This window comes from Pleurodeles waltl, chromosome 11 (assembly GCF_031143425.1).
Source record: "Pleurodeles waltl isolate 20211129_DDA chromosome 11, aPleWal1.hap1.20221129, whole genome shotgun sequence".
In the NCBI taxonomy this organism is placed as follows: domain Eukaryota; kingdom Metazoa; phylum Chordata; class Amphibia; order Caudata; family Salamandridae; genus Pleurodeles; species Pleurodeles waltl.
The window spans coordinates 275442991-275460018 of NC_090450.1; the positions used below are offsets into that span (position 1 = coordinate 275442991).

Sequence of the window (17028 nt, forward strand, 5' to 3'; positions counted from 1 at the left end):
ACAATATATGACATAGAGTACATTATCTCAAATATTATAGCGGTACTACCGTGGCATTATAGTGTCACTGCAGTTAAGGTTTAGTTACACTTTCCATGGGGAATACACAATCCATTGTTGGCCCTAATGTTTGAAATATGAGACTTGAGATGTCAACTTTCTAATAGTCTCGTGAAATACATACACGTTTACACACACATGGACTTTGAGGAACATAGAAAGGTTTCTCAACATTGTTTAGATCAGGTTAAAAAACAAATGACATTTACATATCATGAGGTTTGCCCATGTGGACATATAGACAGGAAAACAATAGTTTCTCCCAGTCCTAGAAGTGGTACCGGTTATATCCCCAGTTCTCACCAGGCGAGGGCAGGGAAGGCACACTCATTTTGAGAGAAACAGGTTCGAATGCCAGCACCGCTGACTCACTCGGGAACTCCCCTCTGGGAAATGCGTCGAGATGCTCACAGTGAGAGACAACTGGTTGCGTCACTCCCCGCCTGAGCAGCAGAGGTGGGCGGAGCCGCCACCGGGATTCAGATGCGCAGTGCTCGGTGGACTCTGCCGCGCGGAGGATGGCCAGGCTTTGGCGCGAGAAGACGGCGCAGAGCTCCTGAACCCCTACAATGAGTCACGGGGGGTGTCTGCTGGCCTGTCTCCTCTTTGTGATGGCTCCGGCAGTGTTAGCAGGTAAGAGGTGGGAAGCGCTGCTGTGATGGAGACTTCTATGAGTTTCGGCTGTACACATAGCTTACCTGGCTGGCTCCTCCTGCAGAGGTCTGGCTCTGACCAGCAGGTTACAGGTTTCAATGCCAGTGCTGTATCTTTGTAGGTTAATGCACTTTTATATGTATCGGTATTTACTCTGCAGAATGTATTATTGAATGCAGTTTCGGGAACACAGTGCCCTAATGCCACCTTCGCGAAGACCAGTTTGCAACCGACAGGCCATGTGTTGGAATCTGGGGCAAGGCAGTCGTTTTTTTTATCTTTCTGACTTTGAAGCAATGCGATCCATTCGGTTAAAAATAACAAATACATTCAAATACGAGATAAGCCAGCCTGAGAGTTTCAATGAGTTGGGCAGTGGAAGATAAAAGTATTCATTAAACCATCTGCTCATTCACTGACTCGTAACTTGGTAAATGGGATTCAAACCATGGGATTCACCATTGCTTCATAACTGGCCACTAATCATAAAACGTAGTTAATTGTGAAGTGCATAATTACTACACGCGCAAACACCACTCAAAGCTTAAAATATCACAATATTGCCACCACACCGGTAATTCGGTGATTGGCATGAAGTTACTCGAGCATGAGATTGTCGATTGACCTCGTTTTTATCAAGTAAGAATGAAATGTATTTTGAGGGCATTGATTCAATGGGCATTTCAAATTGTGTGTATTCACTGCATCAATTTATTGCATATTTAATTTTCACCATGGAAGAGGGCAGGCAGAGTCACCCCGAGACTACCCTCTAGTACTTCCCAATATGATACGAAATTGCGATCCATTGTGCCGAATCTTTTTAACAATTCATTCACGGTCGGATTTTTTGCGTCTAAACCAGTCATACCAGCCTTTCAGGAAAATGTTGTCACATGACAGAACTTTACACAGCACGACCGACATTTCTGGGGTTGACTCTAATATGTCAATTATTTGTACCAGCCTTTTTAAGGAATGCTGACATATCAGCACTGATTACCATAATTACATTTCATTCCAGTTTTTAGTTGTTTGTTCATATTTTTTAAAATAATTGTTGTCAAACTTGTGTGCAGGAGTATCATTATTACTGTGCAAGTTAATTGATTTTCTTTTTTTAGCAATTTCATTTGGGAAACTCTTTTAATTTTATAATTTTTCCTATTAGTTTTCATCATGTCTTGAGTTCATTTCAATATTGTAAAAAAATCCACATGGTCAGTATGTTTAATTCACATTCTCCCGAATTGAGGTACTTTTAATCTTACATAAGCCGACATGTGTCACACTGAGAATTTGACATCAGCACACGGATTACATTGATTGGCATGGAGTGCTTTTATGAAACTTTTCCTCAACATTGAGGATATGAAAGTAAAAAATGTGCCACATTTTGAACATAAAACAATTTTAAAATATGCATAAAGTGTACTGACTCCTGTCTAACTAATGATATACATTTGGTGGGGGAGATAGGTTTGGTGGGGGCACCAGCGCTTCAAGGACAGGCTGTCTGACAGTGATCGATTTAGACAGTGCTTTCTGTGATCATTGTAGGTTATTAATGTCAAACCTACGCAGCCTGTCCCATTGCAAATTACCTATTGTTGGCTTACTAAGCACACACTTCATTGACACCCTCATGTGTTTTCCTCTTAGTCAATGGGTTTCCTTGTCTCACCTTGTCTCACCTTGTCCATCTTGTGTTTGTCCCTCCACTGGACCATAGTCTCTTCATCATCTCTCTGATTGGCTAATTTCTGTCCTCTCACTGTTCTCTTTTGGGGGACTATTTTTCCTTTTTGCGTAGGCACTTCGTGAGAGTGAATTTTTCAGCTGTCTCCCTCATGTGCTTCTCTCCCCCACAAATTTCTGCCTCCGCCGCTCTGTTGTGTAACAAACTCTCTCTTGTGTGCTCATCCCTATGCCAAACTCCCTTCCCTGTGCTCTGTTGACGATCTATTTCGCGTGCTTCTCTCACTGCCCACAAGTGTTGCTCTCCCTAGTGTGCTGATTTGCCCCAACAGTGTCATGCTGCATCCACAACTACAGCATGACACATTCTCTGCAACCGTAACATTGCACCTTTTTTTTCTCTTGACCTGCTGAGCAGTCTTGCTGACGCTATACAGCATTACCAATCCATTGGTAAAGTTAGTACACCCCAAAGGCAAAGCCTATTATAGACTTTGCCAATGCTTGTTCTAAATACTGAGTGCAATGATGCTAAGTGATGTGATTATTTATTTTCCAACCCTCCCTGCCTTTCTTTGGTTGTCTCAACGTGAGACTACACTGCTACCAAGTTGCCTTATGTCGCATCATAAATCACTTGGGGCGTTTTCGTAAGCACCGCTTTGTGTTCTGGGCTTTGTAGTTTCTAAATCTTCATTATAAATATGACCTTCCAAATCTGAGCACGGTGTTGATTAGAATACCGAGGCTTAGCTGAGGATGTAACAGGAGACTTGTGGCAACTTGCAAGCTAGATGACTTATAGTGGCCCAGCGCTGCTAACCTTTTAGAGGCTAATTAGTTAAAGGTCGGCCAAAAATACAATACAAAGCTAATTGTTTTACAGACTTGTCCTGTCAGACAAATATTCTTATAGTGTCGAAGCACAAGTTTAAGTTTTGAAAGAATGCTGCCGATCAGATCTTGTGAGAGCCATCTAGGGTCAGCACAGCCAAATAATTGCCTTTGTTTCTCTTTGTCAAGTACTGTGTGGGATAGAGAGAGGTAATATAAATGAATGGTTTCTAGGTTCAAACGGTCAAGGGCATCTCCTGAGATGGGCAAATAGGGAAACCCAACACATACAACTCCCAAACACAACTCATAGTCTCCGGACTCACCTCTGAACTGGACAATGGGTGCATTTGTAAAGTGAGAGTGACACCCAAATGCTCTCTTGAAACTACACGCCTGCCCATATATTTTGCAAAGATTGGCCTCTGCGACTTTTACCTCTCACACAGGCTGCAAGGCTGGTATTCATATTCTCTGGCACATTCTACACATGATGACACAACACACACTTGGCTGGTTAGAGCACTTATTTGATTGTCCTTTCTTAATTAAAGACACCATTGTGGGGAGGGCTACTCTTTGCTCAACCTTCTTTCTCCCTGTTGTACCCTGGAGGAAGTGTTGTTCCTTCCTCTACTTTTCATCCTTGCATGAGAGGGTTACATAAGTTTCCCTCTTTCCCATGCGGATGGGTCGCTGGCCTCTATTGAATTTTGTTGTAGCACTGGCTTTAGTGCGCGGCCTCTGTGTGGCTTTCATCCCTCACATTGGTCACAGCAGCAGAGCTTGGCCTGTTGTCCATTCACTGCTACACTGGCCTAAGAACATATAACCCTGGATATTTTTGCACTGAAAGCACAATACTGCCTTCATCGCTTGGTCACTCCTTGCACCAAATGAAGAATATGCATCTCTAGGCTTTTTTGGTAAGATACGGTTTGCTGAACCTGACTCCTCTAGGCTTCTTCACTATCACATTGGTTGCAGAGCCTTGTCTCTCTCTCTCTCTCTCTCTCTCTCTCTCTCTCTCTCTCTCTCTCTCTCTCTCTCTCTCTCTCTCTCTCTCTCTCTCTCTCTCTCTCTCTCTCTCTCTCTCTCTCTCTCTCTCTCTCTCTCTCTTATATCCATATGGCCTATCTGAATCTATTTGCTGTCACACCGGTTACAACTGCCTGTCTTCCTTATGTTCCATTGTTGCAATAGGCTGCAGAGGCTTTACTGTCTAGTTTTAAGCTCTCTCGCACTGACTGCACAGTATAACATCATGAGGTGTCTGCCTCTTGCACCACCTTCATAACCTCGTTTGTCATGGTCTCACATTCGCTGTAGACGGTCTCTGGGTTTGTCTCACTGGCTGCAGAGCATTGTCTATGTAAGTCTCTGCTGTCTCATGGACTGCAGAGCCAGGTCCTTCTGCAGTTCCCCCATTTCATGGGCAGGCTGGAGCTTTGCATTGGCTGTTTCCCGCAGGTGTTTGATGGTGTTGGTTTGCACTGGTTTTGGATATGGGTGGCACAGTCTTGCTGTGAACAGGCTTGGTCGTGAAGAGCCCTAAAACTTGATTGCTGAGCCACACCAAGGGTTCAGGACCTGAGGGGCACCACTTGGGGGTCACAAACCCACTGCAGCTGGGTCCAGGAGCTGGTTGGGGAGCCTTTTATGTCCCAGAAGCTCAGATCAGGAGGGGAACCAACTAGCCCTTTGAGTCTCTCTTGGGTCCTGGGCTCAAGATGACGTTACAGGACCAGTTATTCTTCCCCTGGATAGAGGGCAGAGAGCAGCAGCTGGGCAGCTGTTTCTTTAGAGCATATATACATATACACATAGTTGTGCCTTTGAAGTGGGAAGACGCTTCTAGAGGCATGCATTTGAAGTGCCCAGATGCCCTGCCCTCCTGGCTCCAGACTAACAACAGGGGGTATGCAGCCCTTTTGTGTGGAGAAAGGACATAGCCTATTGAAGTGGAAGTGTGTCTGGGCCCAGCTCCTTCTACCCATCCTGCCAAAGATGGCCCATCCAGTCAGATCTAAGTTTTCCATTGTGTGTGGCTGTCTAGGAGGAATACACGAAACCCGACTGTCAGCTACACTCCCTCAAGTGACCCAGAAACAGGCTGCAGGCACCCAATGGCTAAGGCAAGAAAATGCCAATTTTCTATATTAAAAATCAAAACAAAAAAAACAACCTACAAATGATGGACGGAATGCAGAACCAATCAAACATTCACCCCCAATTACAGATCTTGGTTTAATCCATCAATTCTTTTGCTCATCATGCCACCCCAGTTTGGACCTAGCCATATGCAAATCAGTCTTGAGCCTCTTCCCCATGGGAACAGTCCAGCCTGAACTGCCAGGCCAGGTCTTCCCTGGACTGGAAACAAGCATCCTGGGACCGGTTTCAGGGTATCACCCTTTATCAGCCAGGCTAGCTTGAATCCAGTGGTACAGTGAGCCCGGTACCCACATCTGGGCATACCTGGTGCACTTATGGCAACAAAAGCAAAAAAAACACAAATGATGGACGGAATGTGGAACCAATCAAACATTCACCCCCAGTCTCAGATCTGGGTTTAATCCATCAATTCTTTTGCTCACCATGCCACCCCAGTTTGGACCCAGCTATATGCAAATCAGTCTTGACCCTGTTCCCCATGGGAACAGTCCACCCTGATCTTTCTAAATGTGGCATTTTTAAAATTGTTATTTCAAATCTGAGTTAACCGTAAATTAGGATTTTGAATTCCAATACCAGAGAAGAGAAACCAAATATGAGCTGGCAATCTATTCCCATTTGAAAATTGCACATATAAAATGTAATAAGGCAACTCCAATGTTATCCTCAGGGTGAAAGAGGCCCTTCACTAGTGGAAAATGAATTTAAGAGTTTCTTACTTCAAAATGTAAAAGTACATGTCAATCTTTTTAAATACACTGCACTCTGCCCCTGGGGCTGACTGGGGTCTCCCTTAGGGATGACTTATATGTATTGAAAAGGAAGTTTTGGGCCTAGCAAATTGTGCGGTATAACACTGGGGGTGTAGATGGTAGATTAAACAGTGCAGAATAATGGGAATTCTTCAGCAGAGAAATATGCTTCAGCCCTTAGGAATCAAGTGGAGATGTGCAATCTGATAACTGGAGCCTTTTAGGCAAGGTCCTCATTTAGGTCCAGAAGGTTTGGTTTGCTTACTGTCTGGCAAATTCAAGTGGGCACAAAAAAGTACATAGAAGATTAACATGAAATGTAAGTATGATTTCAATAAATGTGAATGGCTTCTTTTTTCACATTTCTGTGGAAATACAGAAAAAGGCCGAAGTCACTGTGTTGTTGCCTTTGTATAGCACTTACTACCTCAACATGGGGCACTGAAGCGCTTGATTGTGCATGTCGCAGAATGCAAAATGTGATTGATCGCAGCCAATTAACTGACGAATTTGGTATTCACTGAAGAGTCAAGCAAGGGCGTGTCCTCGCCCACACCCTTTTCTCACTATATATATATATATATATATATATATGTCATGGTGAATTTTGTGAATAAAGACGGTTGTGACTCCCCTAAAATAGGCGGTAGGGGGTTTCTGGCCCTCTTATTTGTCAACGGTACCCTCTTATTATCCAAGTCCCCCCAGGGCATGCAAAAGCTCTTAGATCTTTTTGGTATGTTCTGCTCTGAGAGGGGACTGGACTTATATAGTACAAAAACTAAGTTGATGGTACTTGATCCAGTGAGGCAGAGAGGCTTACTAAGGAATATTAAAGATGGCACTAATGTAATCGATCAGCTTTACCAATTTGATTATTTGGGTCTGAGACTTTCTCACAATCTAAACTGGGGGCTCCAGCTCCAGAAGTTGCACACAACTCTCATTCAGTTCTCTGTAGTTATAGCAAAAATACACAGGAAAGCCTATTCTAGGAGCATGGCCCCTGATATGAAGCCTTAGGTGTGGCTCTCTATGGCGACGAGTTATGGGACTTTGAGAACATTTAATCTCCTTGGCTGGAAACCACATTCTTAGGGAATTTACTAGGTCTTCTGGCAAGTACTCCGATGTCCCCCCCTCTGTTATGATCTGGCCCATAGATGTCTCCATAGTAAAATTGAGTGTAGAATTCTCACTTATTGGCATTGACTGTGGACCACAGCAGAGTTAAGGTCTTGCTGTATGGGGCTATCATCTCTGTTGTCTTCAAGTTGTGTACTCAGAATCCCCTGGTTGAACTCTATATGCCTGCTTCTGGAAAAACTGGGACTCTTGAGATTCTGGGTTTCTCCTGAAGTGTTATGTATAGTGTCTAAAATTAGACTCAAGGAAATCTACTGGGGACATGCTATCTTGCAAATAAATCACATCAGCAGAAGTTCCCTGAAAAGGGGGTTTCTTGATATTAAACCACTGCCCCAGTTTGAATCACCCATTGATGAGATCACTCCTTCACTGGCAAGGAAACTGTGGTGGTTATTATAACTTTGGCGGTAAGTGCCGCCTACCGCCGCGGTGACGGCCGCCAAAAGACAATCGCCTCGGCTAACATCCTTCTGCCAAATTATGACCACAGCCGGATTTCCGCCAAAAGAAGGGCAGATATCTGGCTGTGGCCATGCTGGTGGACGGTGTTAAGCTGGCGCAGCTACCACCAGCAGCTACCACCAGCAGCGCAACGCCAGTGGACCGCGGCCAGCCGTATTATGACAAATAATACGGCCTGGTGGTGTTTTGCTGCGGGGCGCTGCTGGCGGTATTAGTGCGCTGTCCTGTCCCCTGCCAGAAGACCCCCTGGATTCAGGTAAGTCGGGTTTCCGACAGTGGAGGGGGGTGGGTGGTGTTGTGTATGTGTGGGTGTGTGTGTGCATGAATGTGTGAGTATGTGTGTGAATGTGAATGATTGTGTAGTGTTGCTTGTGTGTGTGTGCATGTGTGAGAATGCGTGAATGACTGAAAATGTGAATGCATGTCTCCGTGTAAGTTTGGATGTGTGTGTGAATGAATGGATGCATGCATGTATGACTGCGTGTATGCCATGTGAGTGAGTGTGTGAATGCGTGGTGGATGCCTGTGAGTGTGCGTGTATGGGGGAGGATTGGAAGGGGTGGAGCGTGGATGGAGGGGCGTCTGGGGAGTGTTGGGTGGGTGGATGATCCTCCTACCGGTAACAAGAAAGGAATTCCCTGTCACTGGTAGGGCCTACCGCAATGGTTTTTGTGGCGTTACGAACGCCATGAAATCCATGGCGGTAGGCAGGGTCATAATGCCACCAGCGGGACAGTAGCAGCTGCCGGGTTGGAGATTGTTATCTCCAGCCTGGCGGCTGCTACTGCCATGGTGGTTGGCGTGGTACATATGCGGGTTGCTTCAGCTAACCCGCCAATGTCATAATGTGGCAGTATGTACTGCCAGCCTGTTGGCGGTACTACCGCCACATTTCCACCAACCGCCGAGTCATAATGACCCCCTGTATGTTCAGTTTAGATTTAAGACCCTCCTGACCCAGCAATTCTGTAGTAAATAATGCAGGGGCCTGTCTGGAAATGATCTATGTCCAGTCTGCTATGAGGGACCGTAGTTTTTGGAGCATATACCGTTCTTTTGCCCACTATATCGCCCACAGAGATCCAAGTAGATAGTCCCTTTATGTTCGAATCTGGGCATTAGACAGCACATGGAGACTTTTAGACTCCTTTCCACAGACCTAAGCAGAGTGATGGTATTCTCCTTGTCCTGATTCTTATTTGCGATATCGCTTAGGCGCCTGAAGGTTATCAAAGCTGCAGAGGCTATTGTAAATACCCGTCCCTCCCCCGTCTAGTGGGTGATTGGTTATTCATCATCATATTGTGCATGTACTAAGTTTGCTTGTACATCTGTACTTTGCTAATGTAGCTCTTTTTGGCACTAGTTTATTCTTATGGTTGAGGTTATTGTTTACTTGCATAATTTGAGATCTTTCACCTTATCCCAAATGTCGATGTGTACAGGGTGCTCTAGGAATCTATTTGACTAAAGTCTTATTGAGTTTGGCTAGGCTCGCTTGCACATCTGCACTTTGCTAATTTATCCTTTTCGAGTATTTGTATATTGTGTTGGCTGGGTCTTTTGTTTATTTGCACATTTTGCGCTTTATCCCAAATACCAATGTTTACAAGGTGTTCTGGGAAGCTGTCATCTCAAAGCCTTATGCCAGGCTTACTTTGCCATCTTTTTTGCACACTTTTATGATCTAGCCTCTTGAGCCCCCTTGCTGTGAAATTTAGCATATTTTTGCTAGTTGAAAAAAAATCTTATATTTCTATTGCACTGGATTAACCAATTTTACTGTTGTTTCTTTTCTTTTTTGTATATATATACTATATGATGCACTTTATGAGACGAGTATCTGCTTTCATGGCTCTATTATCTTGTTTTGTGATTGTTTTTTATGTGTATGTACTTTTATGAACCTAGAGATCAAAATAAAGTGCTGACTCGAGTCGAAAGTTATATCATCGCCCCATTACATGAAGCCGGTGTAGCACTATGAAAAATTAATTTGTGTGTTAAAAATTTGAAGAGGAACTTTTAGTTCAAAACTATTGCATTTAATAGACTTAAGATACTATAAGAAATTGTTAGTTTCAAATGAGTGCAGAGTGGTTCGCACATCCAGTGTGATGTCAAACGTTATTGAGAGAACAATTTGAATTTTTTCTTCCGTTTAAGAATATGGTAATTTTTGATGAAATGTTGATTTTGAGATTTATGTTATTTTAATATATATCTTCAAGGAATTAGTGAAATGAGCTACTCAAGCATGTGTGCCATCACGATGAGGTTTATGTGGAAGTCAGTTTTTTATGTTTTATGTTTAGTACACGTTTGTATCAACATCAAATGAAATCTTAACACCTATCTTAAAACATGTCTGCCTCGCGGGCGTTGCAAACATTGACAAAGGCGCGTAAGCCGAAACACATTTGTTTGCTTGTCAATAAATCTTCAAAATAAGACCCTGCGAGTGCCCCTGGATGTTTTTGCTTACATGGTACACACTCACACACACACACACACACACACAAACACACACACACATATATATATAAAGCCTAGTAGCGGTTGCCACTAGGCAGTTATAGTTAGGATCTTGCTCCCAAAGAAAAATAATTTTTTGACTTTCCTATATATCTGTGCCACCGTTTGACGAATCTTCACAAAATTGAAAAAAAAAAAGTGCCCTGGAAAGTTTCGTCAAGCGGGGACCGAGAGAAAGAATGGGTAAAAAAAGTTGTGCTTCCCATGTTAATTCCCAGAGGACCTTTAGATATGACTACAGCCTGAACGGCTGTGCGGAATTACATCAAATTTGGCAGAATGCTGGCTTCCTGTATGCAGATTATGCTTTCTCTTATTTAGTGTAAATCTGTTCAGGGGTTTTTGAAAAATTTAAGGAAATCCAAATTTGTATATCTCTGGCCGCAAAGCCTTTGTGAATAATGATGAGCTTATGCAGGAAAATGCACAGCTTTGATTGGCTGCAAACCCTTCAAACCAGGAAGTGTTGGCACTTATCTTGGGACTCAGCTTCAGCCCTGGGGACTACCACCTCCCCGGTGCACTTTTAAATTGCGTGCTGGGGGAGGCGCGCACCCCCAAGCCGCAGGGACCACCACCTACCCGGGGCACTTTGCATGTATCTGTATATTACAATATATATTAACTGAAAAGGTTACACGGATGTCATAGTTAGGAAACAGAATAAAAACAAACAAACATAGAAATTCACTTAAAAAAACATAAGGTTACATGGACGTTATAGTTAGGGTCACATTTTAAGTGTACGAGAACATAGAAATGCACCTGTTAGAGTTATTTCAAGTAACTGTAACTCTTGCCCTAAAGTAACTATAACTCGTGCACCATTTCAATGGGTTTTTCATAAATATACATTAATCCAACCACTATTGCGCAGTGCCTTTTGCCGTGTGTAGTGGGGTTGGCCGGAGGGCCTGACCTGCAGTCAGTCCCTGCAGCCAATCCCCATAACCACCAAACCCTGAGAGAGAAAGAGAGAGTGAGTGAGAGATAAAGTGAGAGTGAGTTAGGCTTTGAAGAATGATATGCTTAGAGTGAGATATTTCTGGACAAATTGAAAAGAAAAATATTTTTGTCAATTAAAAAGAATAAGATCACTTTTCAGTGTGAATCTTAAACTTTTGAAGTTTAAAAGAACTTAAAGAAGGAAAATGACCACAGACACCTGGAGTAGAACCCTCAATTTTCAGTGTGAGGGTCTGTGACTGTAACCTTTAGGCCATAGGTGACTCCTTACTGTGGTGCCTCCAGACAGTCAACCCACGCATGTGATTGGAAAGAAATGTGAATGTTCCATCACTAGAAAGGTTTAACAATCAAAACAGGAGTAAATAAACACAGTGTCAAGCGATGCTAGGGTTTGGACCTTCAGCCTCCTGAGTTACAGCACAAAACTGAGACCATTAGGCCAGAAGAGACTCTGTTCCGCTGCTTAGTTGTCCACGCTCATGCTCCTGCGTCCTCCTTACAGCCCTGTGTGGCCGTTGTTCTGCCAATGCCCTTCTCGCCTGCACTGAACAGTTAGCTTGATTGGCAAACATCATCGGGATGATAAAAATCCAGGTCTGTAGCTGTTTTCTGAAGAGTATTTCAGAATCATTAACTCTCAAACAGCTGGGGAGTGGATTCCAAGCTTAGGAGCCTGTAACAAAAAGGTTTGCCTCCTCTGGTTTTGAGTTTGAACAGAGGTGGTTTAAAAAGTTTGTCCGATGAAGATCTTAAGGCACGATTAGTGACATAATTACTAAATCTTTCAGTTAGGTATTTTAACCTTACGCTCTAAAAGCTCTAAATGTAAACATGAACATTTTAAAGAGGACCCTCTTGTGAACAAGCAGCCAGTGAAGGGCTTTAAGAGGAACAGAAGCTGATGCATGTCAAGGTAGTTTTAACGTAAGCCTGGCCGCAGCGAGTTGGACCACCTGCAATTTCTGAATGGTTTGTTTAGTGGGCCCAGCATACAGGCTGTTGCAATATTCAGGTCTAGACGTTATAATTGCAGTGGCCAAAGTCTTTCTTGCTGATAGAGGAAGGTAATTAAACTTTTTTTCAAAGATTTCATTAAATTGAAGCACATTCCTGCCACATCAAGGTCTTGTGGCCGAAAAGACAAGGAGGCATCAAATTGTATTCCTCAAAGATGAGCCCCGAGGGACTCCTGAAGTGACTGTCTTTTCGGCAGATGAAAAAGGGTCTAGCTCCACTGTTTGTTTGCAATCTGAAAGGAGCTATTTGAGCCAGGCAAGATGGTAAATGCCACAGTTCTCAATGCGTTGCAGTAGGATGTCATGAGAGACTGTGTCAAATGCAATCAGCACCGCATTTTTACCAACAGCTAAAGTAAACTTTAGAGTATCTGCAACTTCCAATAGAGTTGCCTCTGTAGAGTGTCTTGGACAAAAGCCAGACTGACGGGGATGGGGCTTTTATCCACTTCCAGAGATGCTGTCAATTGGCTGTTTACAATTTGTTCATTAATTTTACCTAGGGCAGAAAGTAAAGAAATGGGATGCAGGTTTGAGAGGGTAGAGGGGTCTACTACCTGTATTTTTCTGCAGGAGTGTAATGACTGCACATTTCCAGGGTACCGGGACCTCAACTGTGAATAGGGAACTGTTCAGAATCTCATTGATTACCAAATTAATGATATCCACAACTTCATGAAAGATAACTACTGAGCAGGGATCTAATGGAGAACCTGATTGCAGGGCAAAATTGCTCAGTGAGACTAAGCTAGACTAATTTCTTGAAATGTTCATAGAGAAGCATGGTTGAAAAATTCACCTTCTTTGATATATTCTGATTCAGAAAAGCTGAATTATTTGACAATATATATATATATATATATATATATATATACACACACACACACACACACTAAATAAGCCTAAGGTTCAAGAAACGTTATAGTTAGGTGTGATAATAAGATCTGTTTTAAAAAAGAAAAACAATGAAAATTCACAGAAAAAAACAAAAGTTAAAAAGTAACATTTTAGTTAGGTAAATATGTCAATGACAAAAAGAACAGATGTTGGGTAGAATGCTGAACAATGCAAACATTAACCCCCAGTCACAGAGATCTGGGTTTAATCATTAGTTTTTTTGCCCAACACACCATTCCAGTTTGGACCCAGCCATATGCAAATCAGTCTTGACCCTGCTCCCCATGGAAACAATCCAGCCCGAACTGCTAGGCCAGGTCCACCCTACACTGGAAATAAGTATCCTTGGACCAGTTTCAGGGTATCAACACTCATCAGCCATGCTAGCTTTAATCCAATGGTGCAGTGAGCACGGGACCAATATCTGGGCATACCCTTCCCACTTAGGGCGACAAAGGCAAAAAAAACAGATGATGGCTGGAATACTGAACAGTGCAAACATTTACGACCAGTGACAGAGATCTGGGTTTAATCCAAAGTTTTTTTGCCCACCACGTCACACCAGTTTGGAGCCAGCTATATGCAGATCAGCCTTGACCCTTCTCCCCGTGGGAACAATCCAGCCCGAAATGCCAGGCCAGGTCCTCCCTCCACTGGAAATAAGAATCCTGGGACAGATTTCGGGTATCACCACTCATCAGCCATGCTAGCTTGAATCCATTGGTGCCGTGAGCACAGGACCCACGTCTGGGCATACCCTTCCCACTTAGGGTGACAAAGGCGAAAAGAACAGATGATGGTTGGAATGCTGAACAGTGGAACCATTCACGACCAGTAACAGAGATCTGGGTTTAATCCATAGGATTTGCCCACCACGCCACACCAGTTTGGAGCCAGCTATATGCAAATCAGTCTTGACCCTGCACCCTGTTGGAACAGTCCAGCCCGAACTGCCAGGCCAGGTCCTCCCTGGACTGGAAACAAGCATCCTGAGACTGGTTTTGGGGTCAATATGTCAATGACAACATTAATGTTTTGAACTAAAAAAACTAAACAAAAAACACACAGAAATTCACCAGTTATAGTAAGCAGTGCTAAGTATTACTTGCACTCCCGCCCTGTGCTTTTTATGACATCATATATTTCATCCCTCATGACATATTCTATGCATTATTTATGACATCAGTAATGACATCTCAAATGACATAATTGATGACATCAATGATGACATCATCCAGTGAGGGTGTTAATTTGATTCATGGTTTACATAGTGGCTTGTAGCTATCATAGTATTTTTCTACCTAATTTTGTACAGCCTGTGTCGAGTAAATGGATGTAAGTGTTTCCAAAACGCATGTGCTCCCGCAAAGCACTCTCCTCTTTAATAAAAAAAAAACAACCACCCTGTGGAATGGGGTCCCAGGGCCTAACAAGGCTCAGGGAGTGGGGACCACACCCTTCAGGGCCATTTATAAAAATAAAGGTGAGGGGGCTGCGTGGTCTCCCTCATCGATCCATTATTTGGACCTGGAACCCGCTTTCCCCAGGACCATATATATATATATATATATATATATATATATATACATATATAAATATGTAAAAGGAGAGGGGGGCCATGTGCCACCCCCACCTGAACCTGTTTAGGACCTGAGGATCCCATCCCCCAGGGCAGTGTTTTTTTTTTAAGGCTAGTGGCATGTAGCTACCATAGTACTTTACCACCTCATATTGTACAGCCTGGGTCCAGATAATGGGTGTAAGTGTTTACAAAAATGCATGTGCTCCATTTGGCCCGTCCCTTTTAATTGAAAAACAAATGACCCTAGTAGATTGGGTCGACATGGCTCGGGGGGTGCACGTCGCCCTCCCATTTAATTAAAAAACTAACGGGTCTCCCTCCCCAAGCCTTGCTATGCCTTGGGGACCCTATCCCGCTGGGCTGTTTGTTTTTTAATTAAAGGGGAAGGAGACTTTGTCCCCCCCAAGCCTTCTTAGGCTCTGAGGACCCCATCCCCCAGGGCAGAGTATTTTTTAAGGCTGGGGGTGCTGCGTGGCACTCCTCCTCGAGCCATTATCGACCCCAGGGACCCCATCCCGGGGCCAATTAATCAAACAGAAGGTAAGGGATATTGTTGTGTTGGTTCATTACTTGTTTTTTCCTTCCATTTGAGAGTGTCATTGAGGGCACAGATAAAAGTGGAATAAATTAGTTAAATTTGGCAGGTTCAGGTCCCTGGGTGACCTCAGGAGATTCATCCTCTGCATCTTCTCTGGAGGAATTGGATGTTCAAGGGCAGAATCAGACTAGTATTACCATGGATGTTCAAGCTATAGTGCCATATCGGTCCAAAGGAATTGCGTCAATAGATTTTAACAGTTTCCCAGTGGTGTTTTGTTTTTGGTCAGTCATAAAATAAATATGTTTTGTAATTTACATGGAAGCCTGCACACGTTTTGCGAAAGTCGCTTCACTAGCGCTCCCACCAGTATTGTGAACATTTGCAATTGTGGCATTAAGGGCCGTTTTTAGTAGGTCCCCTGGTTCCTGTTGCAAGGAAAGATAAAATAATTGAAAATCTGCTTAAGTAAAACCTGCTAAAAATTAGAAACTGAGATGAAGTATTGTAATCTATCAATACTATTTGGTTGTATTATTGTATTCCTTCCTGGACACCTAATTAGGAAAGTGCTACAGTAACCTGAAATTTCAAATCTGAATTTGGTGCACCAACAAGTATTTTATAATTCTGGATGTGCTGAACAGTTGTTATTTTGATCTGAATGCCATCATGCGCTCCATGTTCGCAGAATGGAGAACTTCCCCCAACAATATCAGAATTTCCCTGCAACTGGATTTGGCCTCCTAAGGAAAAACCAAAGGGAGCACATTATTGTCCGAGTGTATAGAATTAATTGTTTACGTCAGACCTGCCTGCTAAAGACTTGACTATTGCAGACTTTTGGACAAGGTATGGAATAGATAATGTTCTGAAAATGCTCAAGGTAAGCTTAAGTTTTTAGAAAAACTTTGGCTGTTGAGTAATAGAATTAAATAAAAGGTAGTTGCATTTGGCAGCCACTAAATCTTTAAGTGGTATGAGAATAAAACAAAATGTGTGTGGCTGCATGGCAATACCAATGATTTCCTTTCGGCAGAGTGGCAACAAACATTAATAAGGAGAGATTATCCAACATTACCAGATGTTGCTGACAAGGACTTACGTCTGATGCCTTTGGGGATAAGTATATTGTCAACATTTCCACTTACCTATGTTAGCACTCCTGGTCCTTAATAAGTAAACTTACAAAGGGACATGCACAGGTTGATGAACCTTTTGATTCGCATGGAGTATCCTAGCTACGGTGTAACCAATGTTTCTCAATAATCAATACACAAAAATTAAATAACATTAATCTAGTCATTAGTCAATAGTTAATAAACGCCACCACGACCCTTTGGTCATGAAAAACCACAACTCAAGATACGTTTTAGCAATTGCATTTCCCTATTAGTTACAATAGTAAGTCATGAGGTTAATTCAAAACTTTATTCGCATCCGATCAAGATTAATTCATTAGTAACCACCAATAACATAATCTACTCAAAACTTGAGACAGAATTCATTCTAAAGCATTAGCATAAGTCAACATATGAATCAAAGGTGAATACATCAACATGAGTATCAGAGTTCAGCAAATCAGTCTGTCAATCATTTGTCACTGTATATGTCAACGTCTTAGAATAGAAACCTCATCTAACCAAGATTAGCATTAGCATGTGGGACTTCATGCAAAAACAGTTTAGAACATGAATTTGGAAAACA

The 17028-nt window shown here is 42.8% G+C and overlaps 1 protein-coding gene across 1 annotated transcript in view; it reads left to right on the plus strand.

The window, feature by feature from the left end:
• The first annotated feature begins 528 nt into the window (after positions 1-528).
• Positions 529-17028, plus strand: part of IL20RB (interleukin 20 receptor subunit beta) — a 194983-nt gene continuing 178483 nt past the window's right edge. The window contains exon 1 of the mRNA XM_069213554.1: positions 529-693. Coding sequence (XP_069069655.1) covers positions 630-693 — 64 coding nt within the window. The 5' untranslated portion in view covers positions 529-629. The remainder of the gene's footprint in view (positions 694-17028) is intronic.